Genomic DNA, 22,639 nt, shown 5'->3' with positions numbered 1-22,639 from the left:
CGCCTAAGACAGCGCTACAGGGAGACAGGACAGACAGCTGATCGTCCTCGCAGTGGCAGACCACGTGTAACAACACCTGTACAGGATCGGTACATCCGAACATCACACCTGCGGGACAGGTACAGGATCGGTACATCCGAACATCACACCTGTGGGACAGGTACAGGATGGTAACAACAACTGCCTGAGTTACACCAGGAACACACAATCCCTCCATCAGTGCTCAGACTGTCCACAATAGGCTGAGAGGGGCTGGACTGAGGGCTTGTAGGCCTGTTGTAAGGCAGGTCCTCACCAGACATCACCGGCAACACTGTCGCCTATGGGCACAAACCCACCGTCGCTGGACCAGACAGGACTGGCAAAAAGTGCTCTTCACTGACGAGTCGCGGTGTTGTCTCACCAGGGGTGATGGTCGGATTTGCGTTTATCGTCGAAGGAATGAGCGTTACACCGAGGCCTGTACTCTGGAGCAGGATCGATTTGGAGGTGGAGGGTCCGTCATGGTCTGGGGCGGTGTGTCACAGCATCATCGGACTGGGCTTGTTGTCATTACAGGCAATCTCAACGCTGTGCGTTACAGGGAAGACATCCTCCTCCCTCATGTGGTACCTTTCCTGCAGGCTCATCCTGACATGACCCTCCCTCATGTGGTACCCTTCCTGCAGGCTCATCCTAACATGACCCTCCAGCATGACAATGCCACCAGCCACAATGCTCATTCTGTGCGTGATTTCCTTCAAGACAGGAATGTCAGTGTTCTGCCATGGCCAGCGAAGAGCCCGAATCTCAATCCAATTGAGCACGTCTGGGACCTGTTGGAACGGAAGGTGAGGGCTAGGGCCATTCCCCCCAGAAATGTCCGGGAACTTGCAGGTGCCTTGGTGGAAGAGTGGGGTAACATCTCACAGCAAGAACTGGCAAATCTGGTGCAGTCCATGAGGAGATGCACTGCAGTACTTAATGCAGCTGGTGGCCACCCCAGATACTGACTGTTACTTTTGATTTTGACTCCCCCTTTGTTCAGGGACACATTATTCAATTTCTGTTAGTCACATGTCTGTGGAACTTGTTCAGTTTATGTCTCAGTTGTTGAATCTTGTTACGTTCATACAAATACTTACACATGTTAAGTTTGCTGAAAAATGCAGTTGACAGTTTTTTTTTATGCTGAGAGAGACAGAGTGAGAGAGAGAGAGAAAGAGAGAGAGACACAGACAGAGAGACATAGAGAGCGAGACGGAGAGCGAGACAGAGAGCGAGACAGAGAGCGGGAGACAGAGAGCGAGACAGAGAGAGGGAGACAGAGAGAGAGAGACAGAGAGAGAGAGACAGAGAGAGAGAGACAGAGAGAGAGACAGAGAGAGAGAGACAGAGAGAGAGAGACAGAGAGAGAGAGACAGAGAGAGAGAGACAGAGAGAGCGAGACAGAGAGAGAGAGACAGAGAGAGAGAGAGACAGAGAGAGAGAGACAGACAGAGAGAGAGAGACAGAGAGAGAGACAGAGACACAGACAGAGAGACAGAGAGCAAGACGGAGAGAGAGAGAGACAGAGAGAGAGACAGAAAACAAGACTGCGTGTAGCACTGACCTGCTCCGCTAGATTTGGTCTGTGTATTCAGCAGGTCCAGTACCATGTGTTCCTCATTCTGGGCCAGAGGGGTGAGACAGTGAAGGACGTACAAGGCTGAGTGACTGTCCAGTGTGTGCAGCTGGCCAAGCAACGCCTCCTTGGGGATCCCTCTATATACACACACACACGAAGAGAAGAGAAAATGGCACATTTATAAAAAATAGACATGAATCCTACGTTATACACATGCCCACCTCAAGTACAAGCAAACGAACAGCGTTTTAATATGAACTGTCGATAACTACTGATATACTCACGGGTTGTTCTCAACACACCACTCCAGCACTCTCAATTGAGAAGACAGACCGTTGGCAAACTCTCTCAGAACAGAGTCGTTGGCCAGCGCCTGAGGACAGGACAGGCAGGAGGATCATGTTATGGGCAGTCTGGGTTGTGTTCATTGGGTACCAAACGGAAGAAAATAGACTGAAAAAGGAACAGACTATATGGTTCCTTAATTGTCACATTTAATAAAAGTTTTCCCATTGCATGCCCTAATGAAGACGCCTGTAAAAGAGGGCCCATCAGACAGAGGATTGTCTGGAGGCCTAACCTGGTCGTGGTGTAGGAGGCCTAACCTGGTCGTGGTGTAGGAGGCCTAACCTGGTCGTGGTGTAGGAGGCCTGTCATGGTGTAGGAGGCCTGTCGTGGTGTAGGAGGCCTAACCTGGTCGTGGTGTAGGAGGCCTGTCGTGGTGTAGGAGGCCTAACCTGGTCGTGGTGTAGGAGGCCTGTCGTGATGTAGGAGGCCTAACCTGGTCGTGGTGTAGGAGGCCTGTCGTGGTGTAGGAGGCCTAACCTGGTCGTGGTGTAGGAGGCCTGTCATGGTGTAGGAGGCCTGTCGTGGTGTAGGAGGACTAACCTGGTCGTGGTGTAGGAGGCCTGTCGTGGTGTAGGAGGCCTAACCTGGTTGTGGTGTAGGGGGCCTAACCTGATCGTGGGGTAGGTCATGGGGTAGGAGGCCTAACCTGATCGTGGTGTAGTAGGCCTAACCTGGTCCTGGTGTAGGAGGCCTGTCGTGGTGTAGGAGGCCTAGCCTGGTCGTGGGGTAGGAAGCCTAACCTGGTCGTGGGGTAGGAGGCGTAGCAGGGTCTAAGCTGAGAGGGCCTAACCTTATTGTGGTGTAGGAGGCCTGTCGTGGTGAAGGAGGCCTAACCTGATCTTGGGGTAGGTCATGGTGTAGGAGGCCTAACCTGGTCCTGGTGTAGGAGGCTTGTCGTGGTGTAGGAGGCCTAACCTGGTCGTAGTGTAGGAGGCCTGTCGTGGTGTAGGAGGCCTAACCTGGTCGTGGTGTAGGAGGCCTGTTGTGGTGTAGGAGGCCTAACCTGGTCCTGGGGTAGGAGGCCTAACCTGGTCCTGGGGTAGGAGGCCTAACCTGGTCCTGGGGTAGGAGGCCTAACCTGGTCCTGGGGTAGGAGGCCTAACCTGGTCCTGGGGTAGGAGGCCTAACCTGGTCCTGGGGTAGGAGGCCTAACAAGCCTAACCTGGTCCTGGTGTAGGAGGCCTGTCGTAGTGTAGGAGGCCTAACCTGGTCGTGGGGTAGGAAGCCTAACCTGGTCGTGGGGTAGGAGGCGTAGCAGGGTCTAAGCTGAGAGGGCCTAACCTGGTCGTGGTGTAGGAGGCCTGTCGTGGTGTAGGAGGCCTAACCTGATCTTGGGGTAGGTCATGGTGTAGGAGGCCTAACCTGGTCCTGGTGTAGGAGGCCTGTCGTGGGGTAGGAGGCCTAACCTGGTCGTGGGGAAGAAGGCCTAACCTGGTCGTGGGGAAGAAGGCCTAACCTGGTCGTGGGGAAGGAGGCCTAACCTGGTCGTGGGGAAGGAGGCCTAACTTGGTCGTGGGGAAGGAGGCCTAACCTGGTTGTGGGGAAGGAGGCCTAACCTGGTCGTGGGGAAGGAGGCCTGTCGTGGTGTAGGAGGCCTAACCTGGTCGTGGGGAAGGAGGCCTAACCTGGTCGTGGGGTAGGTCATGGTGTAGGAGGCCTAACCTGGTCGTGGTGTAGGAGGCGTAGCAGGGTCTGAGCTGAGAGCAGGCTTTGGCACTGGGTCCACCCCAGGAGTAGCAGGAGGCGAGACAGAGGCTGGAACTCCCCCTTCAGCAGGTCCTCTAGCCTACAGAACTCCTCCCTCTTCACCAGGTCCAGAGCAGTCACCTGAGGAGGGGGTAAAGTGGGGTTATGACTGAGGCCCGTGTCACAAAATGGCACCCTAATCCCTATATAGTACACAACATTTGACCAGAGCCCGAGTGCACTATATAGGGAATAGGTTACAGGCAATTTAGTTACAGGCAAAAACAGAAAAGGTGTCTTATATGCAAGGAACTCATCTCATATAGTACCTGTTGATATCAGGATGACAAGAGTTACAGTACCTGTGTTGATATTACACACTATTACGCACTATTACACACTATTACACACATTACACACTATTACACACTATTACACATATTACGCACTATCACGCACTATTACACACTATTACACACTATTACACACTATTACACACTATTACGCACTATTACGCACTATTACGCACTATTACGCACTATTCCGCACTATTACGCACTATTACGCACTATTACGCACTATTACACACTATTACACACTATTACACACTATTACACACTATTACACACTATTACACACTATTACACATATTACGCACTATCACGCACTATTACACACTATTACACACTATTACACACTATTACACACTATTACACATATTACACACTATTACACACTATTACACATATTACGCACTATTACACACTATTACGCACTATTACGCACTATTCCGCACTATTACGCACTATTACGCACTATTACGCACTATTACACACTATTACACACTATTACACACTATTACACACATTACACACATTACACACTATTACGCACTATTACGCACTATTACGCACTATTACGCACCATCACACACTATTACACACTATTACACACTATTACACACATTACACACTATCACGCACTATTACGCACTATTACACATATTACACATATTACACACTATTACACACTATTACGCATTATTACGCACCATCACACACTATTACACACTATTACACACATTACACACTATTACGCACTATTACACATATTACACATATTACACACTATTACACACTATTACACACTATTACACACTATTACACACTATTACACACTATTACGCACTATTACACATATTACACATATTACACACTATTACACATATTACACATATTACACACTATTACACACTATTACGCCCTATTACGCACTATTACACATATTACACATATTACACACTATTACACATATTACACACTATTACACACTATTGCACACTATTACGCACTATTACGCACTATTACGCACTATTACGCACTATTACACATATTACACACTATTACACACTATTACACACTATTACACACTATTACACACTATTACACACATTACACACTATTACGCACTATTACGCACCATCACACACTATTACACACTATTACACACTATTACACACATTACACACTATCACGCACTATTACGCACTATTACACATATTACACATATTACACACTATTACACACTATTACACACTATTACACACTATTACGCACTATTACGCACTATTACACACTATTACACACTATTACACACTATTACACACTATCACACACTATTACACACTATTACACCTATTACGCACTATTACGCACTATTACGCACTATTACACATATTACACACTATTACACACTATTACACACTATTACACACTATTACACTCACCAGGACCCGTTCAAGGAAGTGCTTGCCGCTGCTAAGGCACTCAAAGTAAATGGTTTTCCAGACGGAAGGCCGGTCCCCATGACAACACAAGCCCAGCAGTAACTTCTCCGCTTCAGGAAGATCCACTGGGATGAAGGGGGGAGGAAAAGGCGGGAAAAAAAAGGGTCAAAGAAAAAAAAGAAGGCTAGCGGCAAGGCTTCCACGTTGTTGATACCCCTTACCCGAGGTACAACCCGAGGTACAACCATACCCGAGGTACAACCCGAGGTACAACCATACCCGAGGTACAACCCGAGGTACAACCATACCCGAGGTACAACCCGAGGTACAACCATACCCGAGGTACAACCCGAGGTACAACCATACCCGAGGTACAACCCGAGGTACAACCATACCCGAGGTACAACCCGAGGTACAACCATACCCGAGGTACAACCCGAGGTACAACCATACCCGAGGTACAACCCTAGGTACAACCATACCCGAGGTACAACCCGAGGTACAACCATACCCGAGGTACAACCCGAGGTACAACCATACCCGAGGTACAACCCGAGGTACAACCATACCCGAGGTACAACCCGAGGTACAACCATACCCGAGGTACAACCACACCCGAGGTACAACAATACCCGAGGTACAACCATACCCGAGGTACAACCACACCCGAGGTACAACCACACCCGAGGTACAACCACACCCGAGGTACAACCACACCCGAGGTACAACCATACCCGAGGTACAACCATACCCGAGGTACAACCCGAGGTACAACCATACCCGAGGTACAACCATACCCGAGGTACAACCATACCCGAGGTACAACCACACCCGAGGTACAACCACACTCGAGGTACAACCACACCCGAGGTACAACCACACCCGAGGTACAACCACACCCGAGGTACAACAATACCCGAGGTACAACCACACCCGAGGTACAACCATACAAAACAGTGTTTTAACCCGCAAATTATTACTCAAATATTTTGACAAAACCCTCCATTTCATTAAAAAAATGGGAGACTGTAGAGATACGGCATATAAACATGGTTGTGCTTTGTTCTTCCCTCGGGTAGGGATGTCTCAACAACTAGGCTAGAGGATTGGCCACTATAGCCCAAAGAGAGAGAAATACTGTGTATTTCAATGACCTTTCGATAACGTTGCTTCAGAAATATTTCACTATGCATTTACAGTGAGCTAATACTTTCTCTCACCCACTGTTTAGTGTATTTTATAAACAGTATTGATACACAGTATATAGGGTCAATATACAGCATATTTTAGTTGACCTTTATTTAACCAGGCAAGTCAGTTAAGAACATAGTAGAAGACAGATTTTGGGCCAAGTTATCCCTCTCTCTTCTCTTCTTCCTCTTTGGTGTGACTCACACGTTTCAGTTGATTAATATAGCTCCCGCCTAAGGCCAAATCGGTATAAGTTTTGAAAATACCGGACACCTATGGAAAGACGCATCTTTCACCCAAGTTTCGTCAAAAACTAAAAATCGGGGCTAGTGCCGTATCTGAGATATCGCGTGTGACTAACGTACGGATGAACCGACGGAGATCAACAGTAAACCCTCCCTGATTTGATCTTGGCAGACAATAAGCTTGTTTTCGATCCACTGTTTGTAAACAACGCAATTGTAAACAAACAAACATTATAATTTCAAAACATGGTTGTAACTATACTGTTGATCTCATGGATGGTCAGTCCTCGTGTCTATAGCATTGTCTATGAATTTGAGAGTGGTTACTCTTAACCACATGGTGGGTTGACCACGTTGTTGTTGTTGTTGTTGTTTGAACTGCAGACTGCCCCTTTTAGGTTTCAGGTAAATTATAAGGAAATAAAAGTCCATCCTCACCCTGGGTGCTGGGAGTCTCTCTCAGTAGTCGGTCTCTGTGCAGCCTGAGTGCTGTAGAGCAGTAATGGGAGAGCAAGGTGTGGCAGTGAGGTCGTAGCAAGGAGCTCAGGACCCTCTCTTCTCTCAGGGGCCCGTGTCTGGCCCTCCACAGGGCCTCACACAGGGCCTCCACCCCGCCTCCTCCACCTCGCTCCGACCTCAGGGGCATCAGGGCTAGGACCACACACATCTCCTCCGCCCAGCCCTCCGTCTTCTCTGAGCCTGGACCAAGATGCTCCACTCTCTCCATCAGGTATCTGATGAATGTGTCCTTTAATAGAAATAATAATACATTTGATATAAACCCCGGGGGAGGGGGGGGGGGGGGGGTAAAACAATTACAATTAAAAGCTACCTGTAGGATGTGGTTCCCTGTGTTAACACTCCTGGGGTGGTCCTCCAGGAAGCTAACCAGAGCCTGGGCCACTCTGGGTCTCTTCTGGTCCAACAAGGCCTCGAGACAGGTCTCTATCCCTGGACTCTGAGCATCGCCCGCCCCTGGTGATACCCCTGGGACCCCTGATCCCTTTCTCTCCTCCGACTGGGTGGTTAGGAAGGCCTGGTGGAGTTCCTGAGGACGATGAACATATTAAAAAATATACTCTACGATATTAACTTGAAACTAACCTTATGGTTCTGTATCAATAGCCGTAATTGTTGAAGTTAACTTTATGATCTCTATAAAATGTTGTCCTTGTCTATTTTTATTTTAGAAAATAAGAAGTATAAACCTTGAGCGTTGTCTCTGGCACCTCGTCTCCTAGCTCCTCTAGAAGCAGCAGGAACTCTAGTTCTCTCCTGACTGAAACAGAAACCTCTTCCTTGGTCCATTTCTCCAGGACTTGAAGCCAAAGCCAGGCCAGTTTGTGAGGGCTGCCCACACTCTCCCATCTACAATACACACAAAATATAATTATATAACCAATTGATATTGGCTAATCAATTACAACCCAAAACTACCAGGAACATGAAAACAATGTATCAGCATTTCTCTCCACCAAAACACCCTCCCCCCCCCCCCCCCCCCCCCCCCCCCCCCTCCTCCACCTCCTCCCCTTCCTCCTCCCTCCCTCCCTCCTCCTCCCCCCTCCTCCTCCTCCCCCTCCCCCTCCCCCTCCTCCTGCTACTCCTCCTCCCTCCTCCTCCTCCCTCTCCTCCTCCTCCTCCTCCTCCCCCTCCCTCCCTCCCTCCTCCTCCCTCCTCCTCCTCCAGGTAAGCATTATAACTCACTCTAGCGGGTAAGGGTAGGTGATGATGGCCTTGATGATGTCCCGTAGTCGTTGTGACACTTCTCCTCCAGCGTCACACAGCTGAGGCACACAGGCTCCAGCCAGTTCCCACTCTGCATTCTGCAGACACCAAGTGAAGAAATCAAACAGCTCCTGTAGGGAGGTCTCTGCCTCGCAGCCGTACGGGTGCATGTCCGTCTTCTCCTCCTCCTCCTCCGGTTTAATCACAGTCTGGTCACCTCAGGGTCAAGGGTTCACCACCCCAGTCTTTCACGGCATGGCAGGGGAGGAGTAATAGCCAGGAGCTGGGGAAGGGGGGGGGGGATAAAATACAGGATTTTATCAGTTAATGTCTAAGAGATGATTTTATCTAAAAAAAAAAGAAATACATTTTTTTTTCATATGGCTGGCACCCGCGCGAATTGAACCCACGACCCTTGGTGTTGCAGGTTCCAGGCACAGAGGACCACGAGCTGAGAAAAGCTCAACTTCGTTCTCTTATATAAAGAGAGTCGAACGTTCTGCTAGAGGACCACAGAGTCATTATGGTTTAAAAAAAAAAAAATATATATATATATATATATATATATATATATATATATATATATATTTATTTAAGGCCATCCCCAACTGTAACATGAATGATAAGGAAGAGTAGATCTGTATCCCAAATGGCAATCTACTCCCTATTCACTACATAGTGCCCTGCATTTGACCAGTACCCTATTCCCTATTTTTTTTTTTTTTAATTAAACAATGTTCTAAGTGAGAAGTAGGCATTGGTCTGAATGGAAAAGTCATGAGCACCACAATGCCTGTTCCACCCATGCTCTACCAAGGTTTTACAGCACCACAATGCCTGTTCCACCCATGCTCTACCAAGGTTTTACAGCACCACAATGCCTGTTCCACCCATGCTCTACCAAGGTTTTACAGCACCACAATGCCTACTCCACCCATGCTCTACCAAGGTTTTACAGCACCACAATGCCTGTTCCACCCATGCTCTACCAAGGTTTTACAGCACCACAATGCCTACTCCACCCATGCTCTACCAAGGTTTTACAGCACCACAATGCCTGTTCCACCCATGCTCTACCAAGGTTTTACAGCACCACAATGCCTGTTCCACCCATGCTCTACCAAGGTTTTACAGCACCACAATGCCTACTCCACCCATGCTCTACCAAGGTTTTACAGCCCCACAATGCCTGTTCCACCCATGCTCTACCAAGGTTTTACAGCACCACAATGCCTGTTCCACCCATGCTCTACCAAGGTTTTACAGCACCACAATGCCTGTTCCACCCATGCTCTACCAAGGTTTTACAGCACCACAATGCCTACTCCACCCATGCTCTACCAAGGTTTTCCAGCACTACAGTAGCTATGTTGGTCTATTGTTCTCTGAACAATGTGTAGGCAGGTTTCTTAGGATTCAAACCTTCTCAAAACAACCGAATTCATACTCTTAGAGGAATTGTTTACACAATAATGTGATTTAAAAAAGGTAAAGTATTGGATTTTCCACACACACACACACACACACACACACACACACACACACACACACACACACACACACACACACAGCTTGTTTTTTATTTACATGAAAGCAAGCTTAGCTTTTATATTTACAAGACCATCAGCCATTTTGTCTTGTAGTAACGTAGTGCCTGTCTGTATTTCCTTAAACTTTTATTTTAGCAATACATGTCATTTAGAAAACACACATACATACATACATACATATATAAATAAAACATCCTTTTCTTGGTCCGTACTGTGTTTGACACCGTCTCTCATACCCGATATAATGAGCCAGCCTGTCTGCATTCCTGGTTGATGTAACCGTTAGCTTACCTGTGTAATATTGACAGAAGCTTGTTTTGCAAACATGGTCCCGTTTTATCGTCAATTGCCGCGCGGATCAATGGATCAGTTCATCACCTCTGTCAAGTTAAAAGTTGACTCAAAAGATGTGTATTTGTATTTTTTTGTTTTGCAATAAAAATGGTGACGCTACAACAATACACATTTTCAATAGGCCCCCTATCTAAACGCATACAGGGAATTTGGAAAGTATTCAGACCCCTGGACTTTTTTCCACATTTTGTTAAGTTACAGGCTTATTCTAAAATAGATTAAATTATTATTTTTCCTCATCAAACTACACACAATACTCCATAATGACAAAGTGAAAACATGTTTTTAGAAATTTTTGCAAATGTTTTTAAAAATGTAAAAAATAAAAAATACCTTATAAGTATTCAGACCCTTTGCTATGAGACTCGAAATTGAGCTCAGGTGTATCTTGTTTCCATTGATCACCCTTGAGATGTTTCGACAACTTTATTGACATCCTGAGTGCTCTGGAGCAGGTTCTCAGACTGGGGTGAAGGTTCACCTTCCAACAGCACAACGACCCTAAGCACACAGCCAAGACAATGCATGAGTGGCATTGGGAAAAGTCTCTGAATGTCCTTGAGTGGACCAGCCAGAGCCCAGACTTCAACCCGATCGAACATCTCTGGAGAGACCTGAAAATAACTGTCAGTGACGCTCCCCATTCAATCTGACAGAGCTTGACAGGATCTGCAGAGAAGAATGGGAGAACCTCCCCAAATACAGGTGTACCGAGCTTGTAGCATCATACCCAAGAAGACTGGAGGCTGTAATCGCTGCAAAAGGTGCTTCAACAAAGTACTGAGTAAAGGGTCTGAATACTTATGTAAATGTGATGCTTCAGTTAGACATGTTTTATACATTTGCAAACATTTCTAAAAACCTGTTTTTGCTTTGTCATTATGGGGTATTGTGATGTCATTATGGGGTATTGTGATGTCATTATGGGGTATTGTGATGTCATTATGGGGTATTGTGTGTAGATTGATGAGGGAAAAAAACAATTGAATCAATTTTAGAAAAATGCTGTAACGTAACAAAATGTGGAGAAAGTCAAGGGGTCTGAATACTTTCCGAATGCTCTGTACGCAGTTGGTTTTATTCAAACACTGTCTATATATGGAAAAATAAGGTTAAACATTTCCACCAATCGATTGGGCAAAAGAACTAGACGACTCTCAGTCGGGGACAGCCCTAATGCATTTCATGGTTAACCTCGGCTTGTAAACCAACAGACTGGCTGGTGCAGGCAGTGAGCTGTTTGTTGAGTTGCTGGGCAACCGAGTTGCTGGCCCAGTTAGACAGAATGAGATTTAGCTAAAAAGACGCAAGCATTATCAGAAATGCTACAAAAAGGTAGCACATTGATTCTTAAATGGACAGAAACGTGCACGTGAGAACAATTCATTGCAAACTTAATAAAAAACTGTTCCACCTATGAATTGTCAATCCCCCTAAAAATATGTTTTATCCAATGGTCACTAGTCTTGTTTTAATCTGACGTCTAAAATTGTAGCTATTTTGGCACAGAAAATACTCATAAAACTAACGACCCTCTTAAAAATCCTCAATGTGCTTTTCGGTAACGACTTGACAGCTCATGAAGCCGATGTTAAAAACCGGATGTCAAAGCTACCGTGCATACCTATATAACGTAGGTACATGACGTTATGACGCCACGTAAAAGTTCACGCTACACGTGCAACGCAGCATTCCTAACCTGGTCCACAACGTCTGCTGTTGGGAATCGAGCAGTCAACAAGCCGGGCAGTCAGTCATTTGAAAGAGTAAGAACATTTCAGCGAGACAACTCAAAAGGGCGAAATCCATTAACGCCAAGATAATGGAATTCGTTGCCCTTGACCAATCAACCGTTCTCTGCCGTGGGTGATGTTGGCTTTTCGCCGACTGGTCGAGCACCGGGTACACGCTACCAAGTGTTCTATTTTTCAGATGTTGCCCTACCGGAGTTACACAGTAATTGCGTCATTGCTATTAGCTTCATGACATACATACTATGGAACTCCGTTTGGTTCTTTACATGTAAAAAAAAAGGCACAGTAGCACTGTCAAAGCTGGACAAAAAAACACCGGGCCACGAACGATGTGTTTACAATACCGCGTTGGTAATAAAGCATCATTTGTTCAACCTCAACTTCTGGGGTAGCTAGCTAGCTTTAGCTTGGTTCCTAGCTAGCATCAATACAACCAGCCTGAAAACAACGACCGGTAGAAACTGCAATCATTGTGCTGGGGACAATAAAAATTCATTTTAAAATGCGACTCGTTTCAGGAAACTAGGCATGTGTCGGGCGTCACTACTCCACAGGAGAGCCATGTCAACCCTACTCCACAGGAGAGTCATGTCAGCCCTACTCCGCAGGAGAGTCATGTCAACCCTACTCCACAGGAGAGCCATGTCAACCCTACTCCACAGGAGAGCCATGTCAACCCTACTCCACAGGAGAGCCATGTCAACCCTACTCCACAGGAGAGCCATGTCAACCCTACTCCACAGGAGAGCCATGTCAACCCTACTCCACAGGAGAGCCATGTCAACCCTACTCCACAGGAGAGTCTTGTCAACCCTACTCCACGGGAGAGCCATGTCAACCCTACTCCACGGGAGAGCCATGTCAACCCTACTCCACAGGAGAGTCATGTCAACCCTACTCCACAGGAGAGCCATGTCAACCCTACTCCACAGGAGAGCCATGTCAACCCTACTCCACAGGAGAGCCATGTCAACCCTACTCCACAGGAGAGCCATGTCAACCCTACTCCACAGGAGAGCCATGTCAACCCTACTCCACAGGAGAGCCATGTCAACCCTACTCCACAGGAGAGCCATGTCAACCCTACTCCACAGGAGAGCCATGTCAACCCTACTCCACGGGAGAGCCATGTCAACCCTACTCCACGGGAGAGCCATGTCAACCCTACTCCACGGGAGAGCCATGTCAACCATACTCCACAGGAGAGCCATGTCAGCCCTACTCCACAGGAGAGCCATGTCAGCCCTACTCCACAGGAGAGCCATGTCAACCCTACTCCACAGGAGAGCCATGTCAACCCTACTCCACAGGAGAGTCATGTCAACCCTACTCCACAGGAGAGCCATGTCAGCCCTACTCCACAGGAGAGCCATGTCAACCCTACTCCACAGGAGAGCCATGTCAACCCTACTCCACAGGAGAGCCATGTCAACCCTACTCCACAGGAGAGCCATGTCAACCCTACTCCACAGGAGAGCCATGTCAACCCTACTCCACAGGAGAGTCATGTCAACCCTACTCCACAGGAGAGCCATGTCAACCCTACTCCACAGGAGAGCCATGTCAACCCTACTCCACAGGAGAGCCATTTCAACCCTACTCCACAGGAGAGCCATTTCAACCCTACTCCACAGGAGAGCCATGTCAACCCTACTCCACAGGAGAGTCATGTCAACCCTACTCCACAGGAGAGTCATGTCAACCCTACTCCACAGGAGAGCCATGTCAACCCTACTCCACAGGAGAGCCATGTCAGCCCTACTCCACAGGAGAGCCATGTCAGCCCTACTCCACAGGAGAGCCATGTCAGCCCTACTCCACAGGAGAGCCATTTCAACCCTACTCCACAGGAGAGCCATGTCAACCCTACTCCACAGGAGAGCCATGTCAACCCTACTCCACAGGAGAGCCATGTCAACCCTACTCCACAGGAGAGCCATGTCAACCCTACTCCACAGGAGAGCCATGTCAACCCTACTCCACAGGAGAGTCATGTCAACCCTACTCCACAGGAGAGCCATGTCAGCCCTACTCCACAGGAGAGCCATGTCAACCCTACTCCACAGGAGAGCCATGTCAACCCTACTCCACAGGAGAGCCATGTCAACCCTACTCCACAGGAGAGCCATGTCAACCCTACTCCACAGGAGAGCCATGTCAACCCTACTCCACAGGAGAGTCATGTCAACCCTACTCCACAGGAGAGCCATGTCAACCCTACTCCACAGGAGAGCCATGTCAACCCTACTCCACAGGAGAGCCATTTCAACCCTACTCCACAGGAGAGCCATTTCAACCCTACTCCACAGGAGAGCCATGTCAACCCTACTCCACAGGAGAGTCATGTCAACCCTACTCCACAGGAGAGTCATGTCAACCCTACTCCACAGGAGAGCCATGTCAACCCTACTCCACAGGAGAGCCATGTCAGCCCTACTCCACAGGAGAGCCATGTCAGCCCTACTCCACAGGAGAGCCATGTCAGCCCTACTCCACAGGAGAGCCATGTCAACCCTACTCCACAGGAGAGCCATGTCAACCCTACTCCACAGGAGAGCCATGTCAACCCTACTCCACAGGAGAGCCATGTCAACCCTACTCCACAGGAGAGCCATGTCAACCCTACTCCACAGGAGAGCCATGTCAACCCTACTCCACAGGAGAGTCATGTCAACCCTACTCCACAGGAGAGCCATGTCAACCCTACTCCACAGGAGAGCCATGTCAACCCTACTCCACGGGAGAGCCATGTCAACCCTACTCCACAGGAGAGCCATGTCAGCCCTACTCCACAGGAGAGCCATGTCAGCCCTACTCCACAGGAGAGCCATGTCAGCCCTACTCCACAGGAGAGCCATTTCAACCCTACTCCACAGGAGAGCCATGTCAACCCTACTCCACAGGAGAGCCATGTCAGCCCTACTCCACAGGAGAGCCATGTCAACCCTACTCCACAGGAGAGCCATGTCAACCCTACTCCACAGGAGAGCCATGTCAACCCTACTCCACAGGAGAGTCATGTCAACCCTACTCCACAGGAGAGCCATGTCAACCCTACTCCACAGGAGAGCCATGTCAACCCTACTCCACAGGAGAGTCATGTCAACCCTACTCCACAGGAGAGCCATGTCAACCCTACTCCACAGGAGAGCCATTTGAACCCTACTCCACAGGAGAGCCATGTCAACCCTACTCCACAGGAGAGCCATGTCAACCCTACTCCACAGGAGAGCCATGTCAGCCCTACTCCACAGGAGAGCCATGTCAACCCTACTCCACAGGAGAGCCATGTCAACCCTACTCCACAGGAGAGCCATGTCAACCCTACTCCACAGGAGAGCCATTTGAACCCTACTCCACAGGAGAGCCATGTCAACCCTACTCCACAGGAGAGTCATGTCAACCCTACTCCACAGGAGAGTCATGTCAACCCTACTCCACGGGAGAGCCATGTCAACCCTACTCCACGGGAGAGCCATGTCAACCCTACTCCACAGGAGAGCCATGTCAGCCCTACTCCACAGGAGAGCCATGTCAGCCCTACTCCACAGGAGAGCCATGTCAGCCCTACTCCACAGGAGAGCCATTTCAACCCTACTCCACAGGAGAGCCATGTCAGCCCTACTCCACAGGAGAGCCATTTGAACCCTACTCCACAGGAGAGCCATGTCAACCCTACTCCACAGGAGAGTCATGTCAACCCTACTCCACAGGAGAGCCATGTCAACCCTACTCCACAGGAGAGCCATGTCAACCCTACTCCACAGGAGAGCCATGTCAACCCTACTCCACAGGAGAGCCATGTCAACCCTACTCCACAGGAGAGCCATGTCAACCCTACTCCACAGGAGAGTCATGTCAACCCTACTCCACAGGAGAGCCATGTCAACCCTACTCCACAGGAGAGCCATGTCAACCCTACTCCACGGGAGAGCCATGTCAACCCTACTCCACAGGAGAGCCATGTCAGCCCTACTCCACAGGAGAGCCATGTCAGCCCTACTCCACAGGAGAGCCATGTCAGCCCTACTCCACAGGAGAGCTATTTCAACCCTACTCCACAGGAGAGCCATGTCAACCCTACTCCACAGGAGAGCCATGTCAGCCCTACTCCACAGGAGAGCCATGTCAACCCTACTCCACAGGAGAGCCATGTCAACCCTACTCCACAGGAGAGCCATGTCAACCCTACTCCACAGGAGAGTCATGTCAACCCTACTCCACAGGAGAGCCATGTCAACCCTACTCCACAGGAGAGTCATGTCAACCCTACTCCACAGGAGAGCCATGTCAACCCTACTCCACAGGAGAGCCATTTGAACCCTACTCCACAGGAGAGCCATGTCAACCCTACTCCACAGGAGAGCCATGTCAACCCTACTCCACAGGAGAGTCATGTCAACCCTACTCCACAGGAGAGCCATGTCAACCCTACTCCACAGGAGAGCCATGTCAACCCTACTCCACAGGAGAGCCATGTCAGCCCTACTCCACAGGAGAGCCATGTCAACCCTACTCCACAGGAGAGCCATGTCAACCCTACTCCACAGGAGAGCCATGTCAACCCTACTCCACAGGAGAGCCATTTGAACCCTACTCCACAGGAGAGCCATGTCAACCCTACTCCACAGGAGAGTCATGTCAACCCTACTCCACAGGAGAGTCATGTCAACCCTACTCCACAGGAGAGCCATGTCAACCCTACTCCACAGGAGAGCCATGTCAGCCCTACTCCACAGGAGAGCCATGTCAGCCCTACTCCACAGGAGAGCCATGTCAGCCCTACTCCACAGGAGAGCCATGTCAGCCCTACTCCACAGGAGAGCCATTTCAACCCTACTCCACAGGAGAGCCATGTCAGCCCTACTCCACAGGAGAGCCATTTGAACCCTACTCCACAGGAGAGCCATGTCAGCCCTACTCCACAGGAGAGCCATGTCAACCCTACTCCACAGGAGAGCCATGTCAACCCTACTCCACAGGAGAGCCATTTCAACCCTACTCCACTGGAGAGCCATTTCAACCCTACTCCACAGGAGAGCCATTTCAACCCTACTCCACAGGAGAGCCATGTCAACCCTACTCCACAGGAGAGCCATGTCAACCCTACTCCACAGGAGAGCCATGTCAACCCTACTCCACAGGAGAGCCATTTGAACCCTACTCCACAGGAGAGCCATGTCAACCCTACTCCACAGGAGAGCCATGTCAACCCTACTCCACAGGAGAGTCATGTCAACCCTACTCCACAGGAGAGCCATTTCAACCCTACTCCACAGGAGAGCCATTTCAACCTTACTCCACAGGAGAGCCATGTCAGCCCTACTCCACAGGAGAGCCATGTCAACCCTACTCCACAGGAGAGCCATTTCAACCTTACTCCACAGGAGAGCCATGTCAGCCCTACTCCACAGGAGAGTCATGTCAACCCTACTCCACAGGAGAGTCATGTCAACCCTACTCCACAGGAGAGCCATTTCAACCCTACTCCACAGGAGAGCCATTTCAACCTTACTCCACAGGAGAGCCATGTCAGCCCTACTCCACAGGAGAGCCATGTCAACCCTACTCCACAGGAGAGCCATTTCAACCCTACTCCACAGGAGAGCCATGTCAACCCTACTCCACAGGAGAGCCATGTCAACCCTACTCCACGGGAGAGCCATGTCAACCCTACTCCACAGGAGAGCCATGTCAACCCTACTCCACGGGAGAGCCATTTCAATCCTACTCCTTGGCCAGAGCGTCCAGTGTGTGGTCTGAATGCTCCGAGAGCGGAAACCCTCTGAATTTACGAATGCCCAGAGTGCACTCTGGCACTCCAGACTAAATTTACGAATACACCCGTAGTATAAACCAGCCTTAAGTCTTGAAATCTTTGGTTGTTTAGTACATGGCCTGACACGTGAATCCTTAAAGAGATGGGTGGGGCTAAAGCTTAGGAGGATGTGAACGATGCTGAATGGGTGGGGCTAAAGCTTAGGAGGATGTGAACGATGCTGAATGGGTGGGGCTAATGCTTAGGAGGATGTGAACGATGCTGAATGGGTGGGGCTAAAGCTTAGGAGGATGTGAACGATGCTGAATGGGTGTAGACAAAGAAGATCTCTCCAGTAGGTACCAAAACATTAAAAGGGGCATTTTCTCAAAAGTGAGTTTACAAGTTGATCAACTTTCAAAGCAGAACGACTTTCCCTTTGTTCCTCAACTGTAGTGTATAATATAGCATTTTCTATCTCCGAGTCTCTACTTTTATCCAATGTAAAACATTTTTAAAAAACACAATATAAAGTGTTCTTACTTAAGACCGAATCGTGCCTGTCGGTCATCAATATGCAGTTGTCACACGACACAAAGCCACAGATGTCTGAAGTTTTGAGGAAGCGTGCAATTGGCATGCTGACTGCAGGAATGTACACCAGAGCAGTTGGCAGAGAATGTCATGTTAATTTATCTACCATAACCCACGTTCAATGTCGTATTAGATAATTTGGCAGTGCGTCCAACCGGCCTCACAACCGCAGACCACGTGTATGGCGTTGTGTGGGCGAACGATTTGCTGTGATGTCAACATTGTGAACAGAGTGCCCCATTGTGGCGGTGGGGTTATGGTATGGGCAGGCAGAAGCTACATAAAACAAACACAATTCTATTTTATTGATGACAATTTGAACGCACAGAGATATCAATAAAAAAAGATGCTGAGGCCCCTTTTCGTGCCATTCAGCCATCACCAGACGTGTCACCCGTTGAGCATGTTTGGGATGCTCTGGATTGACGTGTACGACATCTTGTTTTCCAGTTCCAGCCAATAAAACAGCAAGTTGGCACGGCCATTGGAGAGGAGAGGGACAACGTTCCACAGGCCACAATCAACAGCCTGATCAACTCCACACCAAGTAGACGTACCGAGCTGCGTGAGGCAAATGGTGGTCACACCTGATTAGTGGCAGTCGGTGTCATTTAAGATGAGGGAGGACAATATTTATTTTTTTCTTCGTGAGCATGGCCTTATTTCTTTTACAGCATATTGGATGACTGTCATTCATATTCCATTCACCAGGTTCAATGTAACATTGATAAGTTTAGGCTCCTACATGATACTCTAATGTTCTCTATGCCCATCATGAGGTTGATACAACCTCGCCTATGAATGAAAGTTTACAACGTAGGTGCACACAGGTCGAAATAATAATTTAAGGTGACAGACAGTGACACATGGACAGTGAGTGACACATTCAATACCGCCTTGCACACTCTTGCCTGCATCTAGCTGATCTAGGGTGTAATTATTAGTCCAACGGTTGCAAACGAGAGTTTATTGGACAAACTCAGGTATGTTTATTTAGTTTCGTTCTGTTTAAGAGACATTTGTCAACAGAATCGGCAGAATGAATACACCACTGATCACGCGTAAAACACAGTTCACTTTCATAGGAGCCACGTGGTATTCCTTCTCACATCTATTCACTCTCTTCCTCTCACCTTTTCCCTTCGCTTGTCAACTTCAATGCAAATCAGCTGTATGTGACCAGGCAAAAACAAATACAACTTTCCAAGCCAAACCATATCATAACCGCTACACACAGCCTACATTGTTGTCACCATATTAGCTAAAGTAACCTCATAGTCAACATAGCTAATAGAACTAACGTGTTAGTAAACCTGCTATAATCATGAAGTAAGGTTACAGTGTACAGTCAGAAAGCAGTTTAGCAGTTATACTGGCGGGCCCCATTCATTTGTTCAAAACTGTTCAACTATTGTCTTTCTTTTTCAACTACTAAGTGCTAGCTAGCTGTAGCTTATGCTTTCAGTACTAGATTAATTAACCAATCCTTTGATTGGGTGGACAACATGTCAGTTCATGCTGCAAGAGCTCTGATAGGTTGGAGGACATCCTCCGGGAAGTTGTCATAATTACTGTGTAAGTCTATGGAAGGGGGTGAGAACCATGAGCCTCCTAGGTTTTGTACTAAAGTCAATGTACTCAGAGGAGGACGGAAACTAGCTGTCCTCTGACTACACCATAGTGCTACCCTACAGAGTGCTGCTGAGGCTACTGTAGACATTTAGTGCAAAAATAAGTGTTTCATCAATTATTTGGTGACGTGAATATATTTAGTATAGTTTTGTCTAAAAATATAAACTTTTTTTATGTTTTACAATTTTACGTTTATTAAATTCACTAAGGAGGAGCCTCCAATGCACCTGATACTGACTGGTTTTCTGATCCACAACCCCCTCCATACCTATGACCAACAGATGTATATCTGTATTCCCAGTCATGTGAAATCCATAGATTAGGGACTAATGAACGTATTTCAATTGACTGGATTTCCATACATAAACTGTAACTCAGTAAAATCTTAGAAATTGTTGCATGTTGCGCAAATATTTTAGTTTCGTTTTTTTACAATAAGGTTCGTGCTTATTTGAGTGTTGTTAAAAAGAAACGCGACCTACATCATCATGAGACAACATTACTGACAGAGCAAAAGCATCATCCAAATAATAGCCAGCTAGCTAACGTTAGCTGTCAAAAGAAACGGCATTGCATTCATGAAAGACGTAAGTTAACCGACTAAATCATAAACACATCATGCTGATTAGATGATCAAGAACAACCAATGCGTAATAAACAACTAACTTACATTGACTTACTTTCTATCGATGTGAATGTATTCCTTTTTTATAATATTTCACTGTTATTTTTTCCCTCTTCCGAATTGTTATGCTTAGCGCACAGTGTCCAAGCTAGAGAGCTATGTCATGTGACGAAATCAGCTGATTTCGCTTGCAGTTCAAAGGTTAAAAGAGAGCTTCGCGCAAGATAGGCTATACCACGGGTGTATTCATTACGTCTATTCTGTTGCAAAACGTTGCGCCTGTTGCAAAAAGTTCTGAATTGTTCCGAATTGTTTTGCCTTTGTTGCAAATCATTTTTCAACAGAAACGAAAGTTTCTACTGGACAAATTCAGTTAGGTCCCTCCACCTTTCATTGCGTTTGCTCTGTTCGCTTCCGTTTGCTTCTTAAACGTTTAACGGTTTCCGTTGCAAGACGTAATGAATACACCCCAGAGATACTGGATATAATAACGAGATGCTTATGTCTCCGCCCTAACAATGGGATTCGTTGTCCACAGAGCGGGACAGCAGTCTGTTAAACTCCCGCCTATTCCTCTCTTTCGATTGGTGGATACATCTCGGTATTTGAATACTGACTTGAATATTCAATGAGGGGTGTTGACCGTCAACCGCCTGTAATTGAATGGAGAGTAAGATGATAACCTCATGAATATGCATAGCCCGTGTCGAATTTCAATAGGAACAATCGATGAGGGCTGTTGACGTCAAACTCCTGTGCTGAGATTCTGATGATCTGGTTTGTTTACTTTTCTACCGTTGCTAGATGGAGTAGGCCTAGAGCTCTATCTTGTGGTAACAGTTGTTGACAACCTGACATCTCGATCATACCGACAGTGTCATTGCGTTTAGGTACACCGGAAGTACATTATTTTCCAATGGAACGCTGCGTTTGCCTACTCCACAGGAGAGCCATGTCAACCCTACTCCACAGGAGAGCCATTTCAACCCTACTCCACAGGAGAGCCATTTCAACCCTACTCCACAGGAGAGCCATGTCAACCCTACTCCACAGGAGAGTCATGTCAACCCTACTCCACAGGAGAGTCATGTCAACCCTACTCCACAGGAGAGCCATGTCAACCCTACTCCACAGGAGAGCCATGTCAGCCCTACTCCACAGGAGAGCCATGTCAGCCCTACTCCACAGGAGAGCCATGTCAGCCCTACTCCACAGGAGAGCCATTTCAACCCTACTCCACAGGAGAGCCATGTCAACCCTACTCCACAGGAGAGCCATGTCAACCCTACTCCACAGGAGAGCCATGTCAACCCTACTCCACAGGAGAGCCATGTCAACCCTACTCCACAGGAGAGCCATGTCAACCCTACTCCACAGGAGAGTCATGTCAACCCTACTCCACAGGAGAGCCATGTCAGCCCTACTCCACAGGAGAGCCATGTCAACCCTACTCCACAGGAGAGCCATGTCAACCCTACTCCACAGGAGAGCCATGTCAACCCTACTCCACAGGAGAGCCATGTCAACCCTACTCCACAGGAGAGCCATGTCAACCCTACTCCACAGGAGAGTCATGTCAACCCTACTCCACAGGAGAGCCATGTCAACCCTACTCCACAGGAGAGCCATGTCAACCCTACTCCACAGGAGAGCCATTTCAACCCTACTCCACAGGAGAGCCATTTCAACCCTACTCCACAGGAGAGCCATGTCAACCCTACTCCACAGGAGAGTCATGTCAACCCTACTCCACAGGAGAGTCATGTCAACCCTACTCCACAG

The 22,639-nt window shown here is 48.0% G+C and overlaps 1 protein-coding gene across 2 annotated transcripts in view; it reads right to left on the bottom strand.

Moving 5' to 3' along the window:
• Positions 1 to 21,880, bottom strand: part of zfyve26 (zinc finger, FYVE domain containing 26) — a 120,251-nt gene extending 98,371 nt beyond the window's left edge. The window contains exons 1-9 of one of the 2 annotated variants that reach the window (XM_036962338.1): positions 20,903 to 21,880; positions 8,570 to 8,873; positions 8,071 to 8,230; positions 7,695 to 7,910; positions 7,301 to 7,610; positions 5,427 to 5,551; positions 3,617 to 3,781; positions 1,891 to 1,979; positions 1,592 to 1,743 (exon numbers count right to left, since the gene is read on the bottom strand). In XM_036962338.1, coding sequence (XP_036818233.1) covers positions 1,592 to 1,743; positions 1,891 to 1,979; positions 3,617 to 3,781; positions 5,427 to 5,551; positions 7,301 to 7,610; positions 7,695 to 7,910; positions 8,071 to 8,230; positions 8,570 to 8,760 — 1,408 coding nt within the window. In that variant the 5' untranslated portion in view covers positions 8,761 to 8,873; positions 20,903 to 21,880. The remainder of the gene's footprint in view (positions 1 to 1,591; positions 1,744 to 1,890; positions 1,980 to 3,616; positions 3,782 to 5,426; positions 5,552 to 7,300; positions 7,611 to 7,694; positions 7,911 to 8,070; positions 8,231 to 8,569; positions 8,874 to 20,902) is intronic. The other variant, XM_036962337.1, reaches the window with a different exon arrangement.
• Positions 21,881 to 22,639: the final 759 nt, after the last annotated feature.

This window comes from Oncorhynchus mykiss, chromosome 25 (assembly GCF_013265735.2).
Source record: "Oncorhynchus mykiss isolate Arlee chromosome 25, USDA_OmykA_1.1, whole genome shotgun sequence".
NCBI lineage: Eukaryota > Metazoa > Chordata > Actinopteri > Salmoniformes > Salmonidae > Oncorhynchus > Oncorhynchus mykiss.
This window is presented reverse-complemented; position numbering and strand designations above follow the sequence as displayed.